The sequence below is a fragment of the Podarcis liolepis genome (genome assembly GCF_965112155.1).
Source record: "Podarcis liolepis genome assembly, chromosome: 5".
Taxonomy (NCBI): Eukaryota; Metazoa; Chordata; class Lepidosauria; order Squamata; family Lacertidae; genus Podarcis; species Podarcis liolepis.
This window is the reverse complement of record NC_139556.1, coordinates 21,334,934-21,347,686: the sequence shown is the minus strand read 5'-3', so window position 1 is coordinate 21,347,686 and position 12,753 is coordinate 21,334,934. Positions and strand designations below refer to the sequence as shown.

Genomic DNA, 12,753 nt, shown 5'->3' with positions numbered 1-12,753 from the left:
GGGTCTTCTGCCAGTTCCCTTACTGTGAGAAGCAAAGTTACAGGGAACCAGGCAGAGGACCTTCTCGGTAGTGGTGCCTTCCCTGTGGAACACGTTTCAGATGTCAAGAAAATAAACAACTATCTGACTTTTAGAAGACATCTGAAAGCATCCCTGTTAGGGAAGTTTTTAATGTAGCACACAATTCCCTGTATATTCCATGTTTTAAGATGGTGGGTTCAAGACAGAGAATCAGTGGTTTTGCAGCTTAAATATCCTGGAATTTAACCAGGAACAGCCAGTATGGTGTCCATCAGCTATTTTGGACTACAACTCACTGTATCCATAGCCTGGAGGGCACCATATTGGCTATTCCAAGACTGAAGTCTCCTATCTAGTGTAGGGTTGCCATAGCTTTGTTTTTGTTTTAGTTGTTGATTCCCCCCCCCCCATCTTTTTTTTAAAATGAAGTTAACAAGCTATTTTTAAGACAATGCATCGAAATCTACACTTCCGAAATGGGTTGCCATGCACCTGGATTTTCCCAGACATTTCAGCGACTTCTGCCCAGACACTGCTTCTGACTGCCGAATCATGGGTATGTCTGGGAAATTCCGGACATATGGCAACCCTAATCTAGTGAGCAAAAATGCTTTCGTTGAATCTCCAGTGCAGAGATCTCAACTTTTGATTAAAACACACTTGATGGCTCACGGCAGAAGCATGAGGTGCCTTCTGTGAGAGAGATTGTGCTTGAGATGACATGCAGGGATCTGAAAGCTCTGTTATATAGGTCTAATCTGTCTCACACATGAAAATCATCACTGGATATTGCATGCATGAGTTCACTCTTGAGTTCGGAGCTCTGAGGGGAAGCCACCAAGGACTTGGAGGGCTGTCTCTCTTCCTCAGTAGAATGGTTGGAACCAGCTTGTTTTATGTAATAGGTCTTATAACTTATATTAATATACCAGTGTAGTTTAATAAAAAGATCATAGGAACCCTAAAGCTCATAGTAAAAATGGCATTTTACTTTTACCCTCCCTCTTTCTTTTTGCCTTTGGCATATCAAGCATTATCTACCAAACGAATATAATAGTTTCTGAAAGCTTGTATAATACATGGCCTCTCTTATTTAAGCTTTGAAGAAAATGTCTTCTGTAAGTGCACGTCTGGCAAGCAACATTTACTGTTCAGATAAATTGAGCGCAAAATTCTTTGTGTTACAAGGGTTAGAAGCAAATTTTACATTGTGCAGGCAAGGACGATTAACCCTCCAGTCATTTTATATGTCTATATAGTAGTAGGTAACTTTTTTTTTACTTTCTGTATATAGTATTCATGTTTTCCAGCCCAAACATAAGGCTCAGCCATGGTTAAGTTGAATTGTGATTTGGTGCAGTGTCCGAATTGACGAAATATAGTTATGGTTTATTTCTGTAAGTCCCTGCAATGGAGACAGAGTGAAGCTGAAAGGGTGGAGAATAAGATCAAATGGTTCTGAACCATTGTTTGTTAAACATGCCATGGTTTGAGTTCTAAACCATGTCTGTTGCAAACCATAGTTCATTCAGTGTGGTGTCTGATGTCCTATGCAGATTACCTTAATTCTAGGGATAATGAACAGATGCCAGGTGTAGGAGGGAGCAATGGGATTGTTGCTCATGCGTTCCTCCATGTGTTGATTGGGTTGTCTTCATAGAGTCTACATGCAGATAGGTTGTATGTAAAAGAAACATTCAGTGCTCGGATCAGGAATGAGAAGAGCAGGTTTGATAGTGCCCTCTCCCTTCACTGATTATCACCTGAAAAGTTTGCCTGCCTGAGTTACTGAGTTGTAATCCATTTAAGATAGAGGTAATGTTTCTTCCCTCTAATGGAGCAAAGTGGTTTTCCTGTTAATATGGGAAGCTTTCAAGCAAACCTTCAACACGTACACAGTTTAGAGATGAGTTCTTGCTCCACGTACAAATTGCAAATGAAAAATAGAATCCAGATGGTTATATTTCCCCTTTTCTATTTTAAAGATTGTTTTACCATAGTCTGAGCTTCTTGGTATGTGCCAAATTTTCATCATATGGTTGTATTGCCTTAGCTTTAATATCAAACTGTCAGGATGCAACTGACATTCAGAAATACTAAACAAACAGTTAAACCGGTTAAAGTATTGGTGTGCATGATTAATGTTCTGCAGTGCATATTATCAAGAGTAGGAACCCAAATTCTGGCAAAGCAAGAACATTTACCACTGTTAATCTAGAGATTCTTACCATGGCCTTGGGCAGCAAACACGTACTACACCAGGAACTGAGAACCTGTTGTATGTTGGACTTCCAACTCCCATAATCCCCAACCAGCATGGACAGTGATCGGAGAAATTTAGTCCAAAAGTATCTGGAAGGTCACATGTTCTCCATCCCAATGCTACATTATAGCTCTGTCATGCCAGAGGTAGAAAAATTCCCAACATCTTTCATTTATTTGTTCATTAACAGAATTTATATATACACCACATAATGCAAGTTATCTGTGTCCTCTGCAGAACAAATACAGCTATTTAAAATACAATGTAAAAACCCTTACTGTAAAAATCTGTGTAAAACAGTGCATAATGACCGTGTGCCCATTTTTTTCTCATATGGCAGTGTTGAGATCCTTAATGTGGTACCAGATTTCACAATGTACACTAGCTGTCCGCCAACTATTGATGAGTCAGACACCCTTTTATACTGCTGTTGCCTTGTTAAATGCTCCCTTTCCGAGAACCAAGGTCACTTGTCAGATTGACAATCATTGCACTGTGAGCATTATCATCCTACATGAGGGAGGTTATTGCACAACTGCGTTGTGTTGCAGGTCATAGGTATTGGTTTCTAGCATCCATCATGTTGGGTGCGAAAAGAACAACAATGAAAAGTTTGTTTTTGTATGGCTTATAATGATGAAGGTAGTATTTACTGAGATCTGTTAAAGTAGATATACTTGGAGTGGATTTTCTTTTTGGCAACTGTTGAGAGAATGTACTTCCTCAAACTTCTGATCACCTCCCTTACCCCTATCTGTTGCTCACCAGTATACTGTGAGTCTCGTTTCTGCTTCTCCGTGGCTGATTCCATGGTTTGCAATATGATCAGAGTAGTTACCGTAATTTAATATTGACAGCAGTAGTCTGATTAAACTATTTCCACTTCTACTAGGTTCATTTTAATAAAACCAAGAGTCTAAGTTTTATTGTTTGAATTGAAAAGCACGTGCTTTATTCATGCAGTTGCATAACTTATTTCACCTGCAGTGAAATGCCAGAGTTGGATTTAAGGATTCCAGAGGTTTGCTTGCTAGCTTCTCAGTAAACTATGGCCCCATTCTGGTGATGATTAAAAATTTCTATAAGGATTCTATGAACCACAGTAGGTGTTTTCTTTTTGTACTGAATTTTTCTGTACACCTGGCCAATAAAACTTTTAAAGGGGGAATTACAAAAGCCTAATATTTGATCTTCTGAGATTGACTCCTTATATTTGTGTGACTTGGACTAACTCTCGTAGAATCCCGATGAATCCCATACTGAGCAGAGAAGCATAAAATTTGGTAACATATATTTCAATAACATAAGAAAGGGGGATACAAGGCTTGTAATCAATCACATGGCAAAAAAATAATAATATTTACAATATAAATTATGCACACAATGTTAAAATGTATCCAGTGAAATATTAAGTTTAAAATTAAGCACTCTTTTTTAAAAAGTACAAATGTGAGTTGTTGCATTCACAGTTCCTGGGAAGCAGAACAATTCTTGATATTGGAGCATAGTAACATGTCCTTATTATAAATTGTTTTGTTTGTAATATCAGGACGTTGTCCTCGGGGTCGTATGAGATTGTTCACTTGAAGAGTTACTAAGAATTCCAAATACTGGCATATTTCACTGGATACATTTTAACATGGTGTGTATCATTTATATTTTAAATATTATTATTTTTTGCCATGTGGTTGATTACAAGCCTTTTGTTTGACTTACTATACCTTAATTTTTCAGCAATAGCTATGGACCAGATTTGACCCTTACAATATGCTTGTAAAGGACGAGCATAGTTTGACAGGGTACAGTACTTGCCTGCTCCTTCTGGTCATCTTTCATTTTTATTCATGGATATGCAAAAACATGCCTAGTCTCCAGTACTTTTATTTCTCTGGAAAAGGAAATTAACCCTGTAAAAGACTGCCCTGAAACTTCCTATTTTCTTGGAAAAGGGGAGACCACAAAGCAGCATACTGTTAGATATATATTAGCAGCAAAACACCAATGTGAAATTGATGCATATGTCAAACCGCATTTTGCAGTTGTAAATGAACATCAGTAATGCACAAATTTGGCTTTGATAACCACAGCACTTACCGCCCCCCCCCAAAAAAAAACACCCCTTAGCACTTGCAACTGCTGTGAGTTTTACTGCTTCTGACAAATCTGGCAACACAAGCTTTTAACAAAAGAAGATGCAGCATGGCATATCCATGTGAATTTTCAGCTCCTTGGGCAGTTTTTCTGGTGACGTGAAAGGCAACGGAAGCCTTATAAACTGGATCATTTCCCATCTTAATCAAACTTCCTTTGCATCCCCAAAGCTAATTGGAGTCCTGTTTGGTGCTCAGTTTGGTGCACTGAGATGTGGATAAGCAAACATTTGCCATACTGCTGAACTCAGGCCTTTGTCAGGAGGAGTGGAGAGAAGGTGTTACCAGCAGCAATAGAAGTGGTGTGGAAGAGAAGGTGGAAGGGGAAATCTGTGCTTAATTGATAATGGAAATTCCCAGCAGGCAACTAGGAAGAGATGCTTACTGATGCTGCTTCTGAGAAGGTGCAGCGAAAAATATGTATAGAAAAATAGCTGCACCTTTTCTAAATTAATCTCAAAAATGTTAGGTAAGCAGGTCCAACTACATCTTGCATTGTACCAAAGTACTTCAGTTGGAAGCCTTATCTAATGTATAAGATTAAGCACCTGCCTTAAGCATTATAGAAATGCTTGAGTTTTAAAATCTAGCTTGACCAGTGTTAGAAACTAAGATATAAAAGCTAGGAGCTTAATGGCACCTTAAACCTAGGTTATGGGCACAACAACAGAATGTCTAGGCACTTTTTTTTTAATAACAAGAATACAAAGCTGAAAATGAATGAACTGCTACTAAAATGTTATGTTTGTTTTTCACATGATCTAGTCCTTCCCCTGCCCACCTCTCTAATATTCTGAAGAGGGTCTCTTCTCCCGTCTTCAGAGAGTAGCTGGAAGTGGGGAGGCAGAAAAAGGTCCTTCCTTCCACTCTGCAGTTTTGATCTGAAATCTCAGCTGCAGTACTGTGCCCAGAGCTCAGAAACTGCTCACGCTAATGAAAGAAATTCCCTGACACAAAATGCGCCTAGAACAATGGGAGTTTCGAACACTGAGCTTGACTAGGCTTTTATTCTTTTAAACAATCTATTTTTTGTGTGTGCAGAGGCTATACAATAGCAATTTTGTTTGGTTATCAATGTTTGCAAGTTCCCATTAATTCACTGAAAAATTGCAGTGCAAGACTTGTAAGAAGTGCTTTATCAAAAGGAGGAATGGGAAGCTTCTAGCAGTTGTTTTGGATTTATTGGTAATATGATGGGGGTGTTAATGCCGTCTAGACATAGTGAGATGCAAATGAAAGAGAGCTGATCCTTGCAGAAATTGTAATAATAGAGTATGACTCTTAGATTTTGGCCTTATGCAGCTGTTTTGATGTATGGCTTCCTGCAACAGAGAGAAGTTTCATCAACTCTGCCTATGAGGAGACGCAAAATGGCTCCTTAAACCAAGGTTGCGGTCGCCAAAACAGAATGTCTAGTTGCCAGTTGGGGGCAAGACGGCTCTAAAGTCTTATTTTTCAATTGATGGACTGACTGTGATTGATTCTCAGTTAAACATCGGGCTAGTTCAGAAGACAACCTTGAGCTAGGTTAAGAGCTTTGAGAGGTTAAAGTAGAAAAGTTACCGTATTTTTTGCTCACTTTTTCTCTCCTAAAAAGTAAGGGGAAATGTGTGTGCGTCTTATGGAGCGAATGCAGGCTGCACAGCTATCCCAGAAGCCAGAACAGCAAGAGGGATCGCTGCTTTCGCTGCACAGCGATCCCTCTTCTTGTTCTGGCTTCTGAGATTCAGACTATTTTTTTTTCTCGTTTTCCTCCTCCAAAAACTAGGTGCGTCTTGTGGTCTGGTGCGTCTTACAGAGCGGAAAATACGGCGCTTGATCCAGGGACAGTCCAAATATATTGTGGCCTATTCCAACCTGTTTTTCTTAATGGTGACTGCTCCTGCTCAGGCTGCACAGAAAAAGCAATTTGGTTCCAGAATTCATTCCGATTGTGCAGATAAACTATAACTGATAGAATTCCACAGGACGGGGCATTAGTGTGTGAAAGCAGTCCAGTTCCAATGCTTCCCAGGTGGTGGAGATGTCAGGCACCATCCTTGTGCCCAGGCATCTTCACTTGGTCGCAAGGGGTCGAAAGCCAGGTGCAAAATGCACCTGACACATTTCGAACACTGCTTCTCTGTCATGGCATCCAAGCTGCGCAATTTCCTGCTGTGGAAGATCTGACTGCTTCCTGCCATTGTGGCATTTACATGCCAAGTAAAGACTGTTTTATATCAGGGGTATGTGATGGGTCAGAGAGTGCCTTTAGCACAATCAGCTCTTCTTGTTTTTGCTGTCAGTCTCAATTCAGCTGTTGATTACTGAAGAGCCCAAAGTTGGCTACTTGTCCTGGAGCCAGATTCAATCCCACTGGCATTGGCAAGGGAGGGAGGGAGCTAGAGCGTAATCAACCTGAGCAGTTTGTTGGTGGAACTGGCCAGGAAAGAGGGAGGACTTGTTTTCTCTCGCTGAGAGCATTTCCCTTTGCCGCCTTAGTGTAGGATAGGCAGGAGGCGGCTCAGTAAACCGTCACTCATTACCATGACATCCTGAGCCTTTTTATGTAACACTACATTATTCTTGCCCACTGTGCCATTTGTTGGCATGTGATGGGTTACAGCCTTGCCTCATTTGGCCTTTCTGCTGAAGGATTGGTCATCCTTTCCCATTTAAGTAGTCTTGCATTGGACAAAGTACTTGTTGCTGTCTTTGTTCCAAATAATTACAGTGACCAGTGCTGTTGACTTTTTTCTTTTGCGGTACGACCATTTGAGGTTAACGAGACAGAAGGAAGGAGAGAAGCCCTTTCGTTTAATTACTTTCGGATTCGTGTGCTAATCTCTTTCCTCCGTTTTCCCTGTTGCCAGTTGATCTCCCATATGGGTATTTCTTGTTTTTGTGGCACCAGCTGCTTCTGTGGAGGTCTGCCAGGCCCCGATATGCCTGGTGGCTGTCATCTGGCTGCACTGATGAGAAAGGATACACAGTTTTAATGGTTGGCATTCCCTTTTCAGTCTGTGGTTCAAGTCAGGCGTCAGGCCAGGGACCGTGGCTATATGGAGGATCTTTCCCTCTGAAGAGACCTGCAGTCCTGAGGGAAAAGATGTTTAAAAAACACACACACACCAAAAAACTATCAAGCTTTTAACTATCCAGCAGCCTGGAGGAGTGGGAGTGGGTGAATAGACACAGCCACAATGGGGTATTGAAAATTTGGAGTTTGTGGGGGTAGTTGGGATTGCCACTGCAGTGCAATTCTGTATCTTAGGGAAAGGGGTGGGAAAAGTTTACACCTTTTTAGGATACTCTCAAGCTTTTAGGGATGCTTGAGGAAAGCTGTACATGTCCTCCCTTTTTTCGCTTTATGAACAGGTACGCCCTTGTATAGGTTGTAAAGGAGAATGGCACTTCTGGGTTTCATTTCCTTTTGGTAAAAATGGTGCCACTCATATGCGTGGGAATATGTACAGATGGATGAATGTATTTGGGGACCACTTGCAGACATTTTGTGTTTGGTGAGGGAGCATGGGTGAACCAGAGTCCTGTTCCAGCTAAATTCCCCTGCCTGGTTGCTGGGAGGAGAGGGTTGTAGCACATTTCTGCTCTCCCTAACCTCCTCCTTTGAGCCTGTCCGATCTCCCCAGTCCTCCAATTTCTGTAAGGAGTTACTTCCAAGAGCTGAAAAAAGACTGTTGTTCTGCACCTTGATTGCCTATCTCCAGCCTTTCTCTAGCCAAGTAGCCCATCTCTCACTCACTGCCCCTTGGTTGTTTGTAGGTCATGTCATTTTAGGGCGTGGAGCTTAATTTTTGTGAATTTCTTCAGTGAGGAGTCTTAAAATATAGTTTTGGGTGTGAGGGATTTTTGATATTGAATAACATTTAGCTGGGTAAGTCTATGTTTGATGCTTTCTGAAAACCAAAGAATTGCAATTTTACCTTCTGAAAATGTCAGGTAATGCTAAATAAAAAATAATAATGATATATACTATAACTGCAACAGCTTGAAAATCATTTTTCATGATTTCTGTGCAATTTTACACACATTTTACTTAGCGAACAAAACTAAATTATATGAATTGTATCTGTAATTCCCCAGTCATGTTGCAACTTCTTAGTGCCCCTCATTTTTGAAATTTGAAAGATGAAAAATTCAATGTGCCCCAGTTTCGGCCCCCAGGACAATCACCTGACTGGCTTGTGATTGTTTTGACACTGCCAGCTGTTAGTTAAGGCCCACCTGGATCAGAATTCAAAAGTGTGCTGTTGTCACACAAAATCCCTCAACTGACCTTTTATGCTATACATAAAGCCAAAAGACTGTAAGTAGCTATAATAGGATAGGATATAATAGACACTTGTTTATTTTATTATTTCTCTTTCTTTTATATTTTGAATAAATGTGGCAGAATTTGACTGTTGGGGTCCTGGATGCATTTGTATGGAAACTTGCAGGATTATTCCAGCTTCCAATGTTCCTAGTTCCTTAGTTTATGCTAAGTAGGTGCATGGGTGTATTTGTGTCTAAGGCTGGATGCTATCCCTGCTTCAGAGCTCTCTCCTGTCCAAGATTAGGAGTATAAAGGGGAGTGGTGGCAGCCGACTTAGTCTTCAGTTTGACTGGCCTACCTAAACTGGTAGTCATGGAATGAAGGGAACAAAACGCCCTTTATCCTCACCCCATCGCTTCTGCTATTTGCCATAGGTGACAAGGTGAGAAGCTGTTTTAGAGAAAGGAGGATTGGGAGATGGTAGGAAAACTTTTAAGGTTGCTTGTGCTTGCTAACTGCATATCCCATGTAAATTAAGCAACACTTTTTTTTTAATCTGTAAATTTTTATCTTCCCCACCCCCCACAGGATCGACTTACAGCGTACTGTCCATAATGCCATCAGACTCTGAAAGCAGCAGTTCTCTCAGCAGTACTGGTAAGAACCGTGCTTGTGCCGTAGGTGTTGTGGTTGCTTGCTTTGAGTGCATGTTGATTGTGAACAAATTTACCTTCTTGTTCATAATACACACAGGTGAAATAGCTCAGAACTCTGTTGGAAGTGCAGTCCTTGTTCTTGCACAACTAGAAGTGGTGATTCCGCACATTGTATTTGTTTGGGGGAGGGTAAGGGGAAGATCTGTTTTACACTTCCAGGATTGTGTTAAGGCATGACTAAACTGCTTCTGGATCAACAGAACACCATGACGGAAACCAGAGCGCACAGAAACCCCTTTTGCCGTCCCACCACAGCAGTACCTATTTACCTACCTGCACTGGTGTGCTTTCAAACTGTTAGGTTGGCAGAAGCTGGCACAGAGCAACAGGAGCACACCCTGTCGCGTGGATTTGAACCGCCAACTTTCTGATCGGCAAGCCCAAGAGGCTCAGTGGTTTAGACCATAGCACCACCCGCGCTATATTGTAAACCCACCCAAGCACCAAAAACATGAGGCTTTGGACGAACTTGGTAGCAGTTGAACTATGCCCTGCTGCTTAGTGGTTCACAAAGAGCATTGGCCTGGTTTACCGTGCCTTTTTCTAAGTTTTACACTGTTGCATCATGTGCTTTTTTCAGATGCCAGTAAGATGTGAAGAGCGATTCTTTTACTTTTATGCATATATCTTCCCCCACAGTTGTGCGCCTCACCCCTGACCCTTGCATAAGTAGTTTTTTAATCGCATCATTCTGATAGAAATGGCAGGAACAAGGACACTTGTTTTGCATTTAGGAGCCAAGGTCACACAAGGAGATACCTTTCTTTAGAAGCAAGAACCCCTGCAACTCTTTCCAAGGTTCTCTGATGCCCGCCAGCCCATATGGCCTTGCACTTCCCTTGCTAGCCATGTGTTGTAACTGCAGGCACCTCTCAATAGGAATACAAGGCTGAGGCAGCCGATACCACAAATGCCCATGAACTGTAATCACAGTGGCACAGATTACAGTCACAGAAGCTCAGGTTACAAGTCAGCTGCATTTTTTCCAGTGGAAGAGGGCCTTACATACAATCCGTCACATGCAAATATGTCTTCCGAAAAATGGTGGTCCTTTTTTCATGTGTTCCACCTCAAGCACACCTGGTGCAACTCACAAAGCCCTTGAGTTGCATCGGGTGTGCTTGAGACAACACCAGTTGTATTTGTGCTGTTGCGAGGAATTCCATCCAAGGGGTTGAATAATAGTGAGACTGGAGAAGCCAGTGCCTTTCCAGCAGAATTTGGAGAAACTATTTGAAGCATCCGTTGTGTTGAGCTATTTCTATTGCTTTGGTTTGATTTGCTCATTGCATACAGCTGAAAGTATGTAAATTTTGATAATAAAACTGCTTTGCAATGGGGGTTGAATAAATTCGATTGCAAGTGTAGTTTCAGATTTGCCAGGTTTGTGACAAGGATTGTCTTGAAAATGATGGTCCCATTGTATATGTCATGAGAGAATGCCAAATCATATAAAAGTGGCTAGAGGATCTAGTCCTTGTCGAAATTTCAAATTATGCATAATTTGCTCCATTATAGCTATACTTCAGAGTGAGTGGTACCAAGCATCCAGTGTAAAAAATGGGGCTGTTTCCCACCCAATGAGTTGCAATTACCATATTTTTCGCTCTATAAGACGCACCAGACCACAAGACGCACCTAGTTTTTGGAGGAGGAAAACAAGAAAAAAAATATTCTGAATCTCAGAAGCCAGAACAGCAAGAGGGATCGCTGCACAGTGAAAGCAGCAATCCCTCTTGCTGTTCTGGCTTCCGGGATAGCTGTGCAGCCTGCATTCGCTCCATAAGACGCACACACATTTCCCCTTACTTTTTAGGAGGGAAAAAGTGAGTCTTACAGAGCAAAAAATACGGTACTTCCCATGCTTCCAAGATCATATATAAAGCCAGTTCTTTTGACAATATATTTACATTGGCATCATCAAAATATTTAGTAACATTAAATTTGGACAAAAAACAATAGTTTCTTCAGTAATTATCAAAATTCCAAAAATCTTGCACTAACTGACATTCCCAACATAAATGATACGTACAAAGTTTATTGCAATCCTCCACCCAAAATTAGGTGATATAGAAGAAAGCATTTTTGACATGTGCAAAGAAGTGCAGTACCATCTGTGTAGTACAGGCAACCCCTGATTTGTTTGGGGGTTGAATTTTGTGTCATTGCACGCAATGGAGGAGTGTGTATAAGCCTGCCACGCCCCCTTTTCTTGCTGCTTCTGGGTTCACAGCAATACATGCATGCACCATAACCAGCAATCTTTCCATCGATGCTGAGCTGGACAAGTGTAATGTCAAAATAGCTTTGGCAAGGGCCCACCTCCACAAAAGGGTATCAGAGAATGTGATACGAAGATGAAGGTCTACGAAGCCTGCATGTTCGGCACACTGCATTATGGAAGTGAGTCGTGGGCAACTTGCAGCCATCAGGAGAGATGCCTCGACGCCTTCCACATCTGCATCAGGAGGACTTTCAGTAGCGCATGGCAGGATAGAATGTGAAACAAAGATGTTTCCCAAGTCCATATTCCCAGCATGTTCGCACTCCTGTCTTAGCGATGTCTATGCTGGCTTTGCCATGTCCACAGAACGGAAGATGGCAGGATTCCCAAGGATGTGCTCTATGGGGAACTGGCTTCAGTCACCAGGCCAATTGGCAGACCATCTCTGTGTTACACAGATGTCTGCAAATGTGACACAAAGGCTAGTGACGTTAACCACGCCATGTGGGAATCCCTTGCAGATGATCGAAGTTCCTGGAGAAAGGCCATCAAATTGTGCACCCATAGCAGTGACAAGGAGAAATGGCCGCTGGATGGGAGGAGAAGAAACAACAACACAGTGGTGCACAATCACACATCTTCATCTGCCCCAGCTGCAACAAAACATGTCTCTCCTGCATCAGTCTCTATACCTACAGCAGGCGCTGCAACTGCCAACAGTTTTTTCTTGGAGGTTGCCAAGTTGGAGGACACTGCCCTCTTTGTCCCCAGCCACCATATCTATATCTCCTTTTTTATCCCCAAAGTTCATGGACATTGTGTATATAGTACATTGGACACAATACCATGTTGATGAGACACATCCCTGTTAGATGAGTGAGCCTACTTTGGTGACTAGAGTGGAAACTGGCTACCTGGAAGCAAGCCTGAAAAAGTGACCCACATACTGATTGGTTCTCAGGGCTGAGTGTGGAAGCAAAAATTGAGTTGTGAAGCACTTATTTGAGCTGACAAAACAAGCTGCACTTGGCGGCAGTTGTAATAAATATGTTATGACAAATCCAGTTTGTCTGAAAAGAGGCACGTTACCAAAAGGTGGGGGAATAATTTAGAAAACGGAGCTT

The 12,753-nt window shown here is 41.7% G+C and overlaps 1 protein-coding gene across 15 annotated transcripts in view; it reads left to right on the top strand.

The window, feature by feature from the left end:
* LOC310706466 (disks large homolog 5-like) overlaps positions 1-12,753 on the top strand; it is a 103,447-nt gene that overhangs the window by 35,648 nt on the left and 55,046 nt on the right. For all 15 annotated transcript variants that reach the window (XM_083502294.1, XM_083502290.1, XM_083502293.1 and 12 more), the window contains exon 2: positions 9,278-9,346. In XM_083502294.1, coding sequence (XP_083358420.1) covers positions 9,278-9,346 — 69 coding nt within the window. The remainder of the gene's footprint in view (positions 1-9,277; positions 9,347-12,753) is intronic.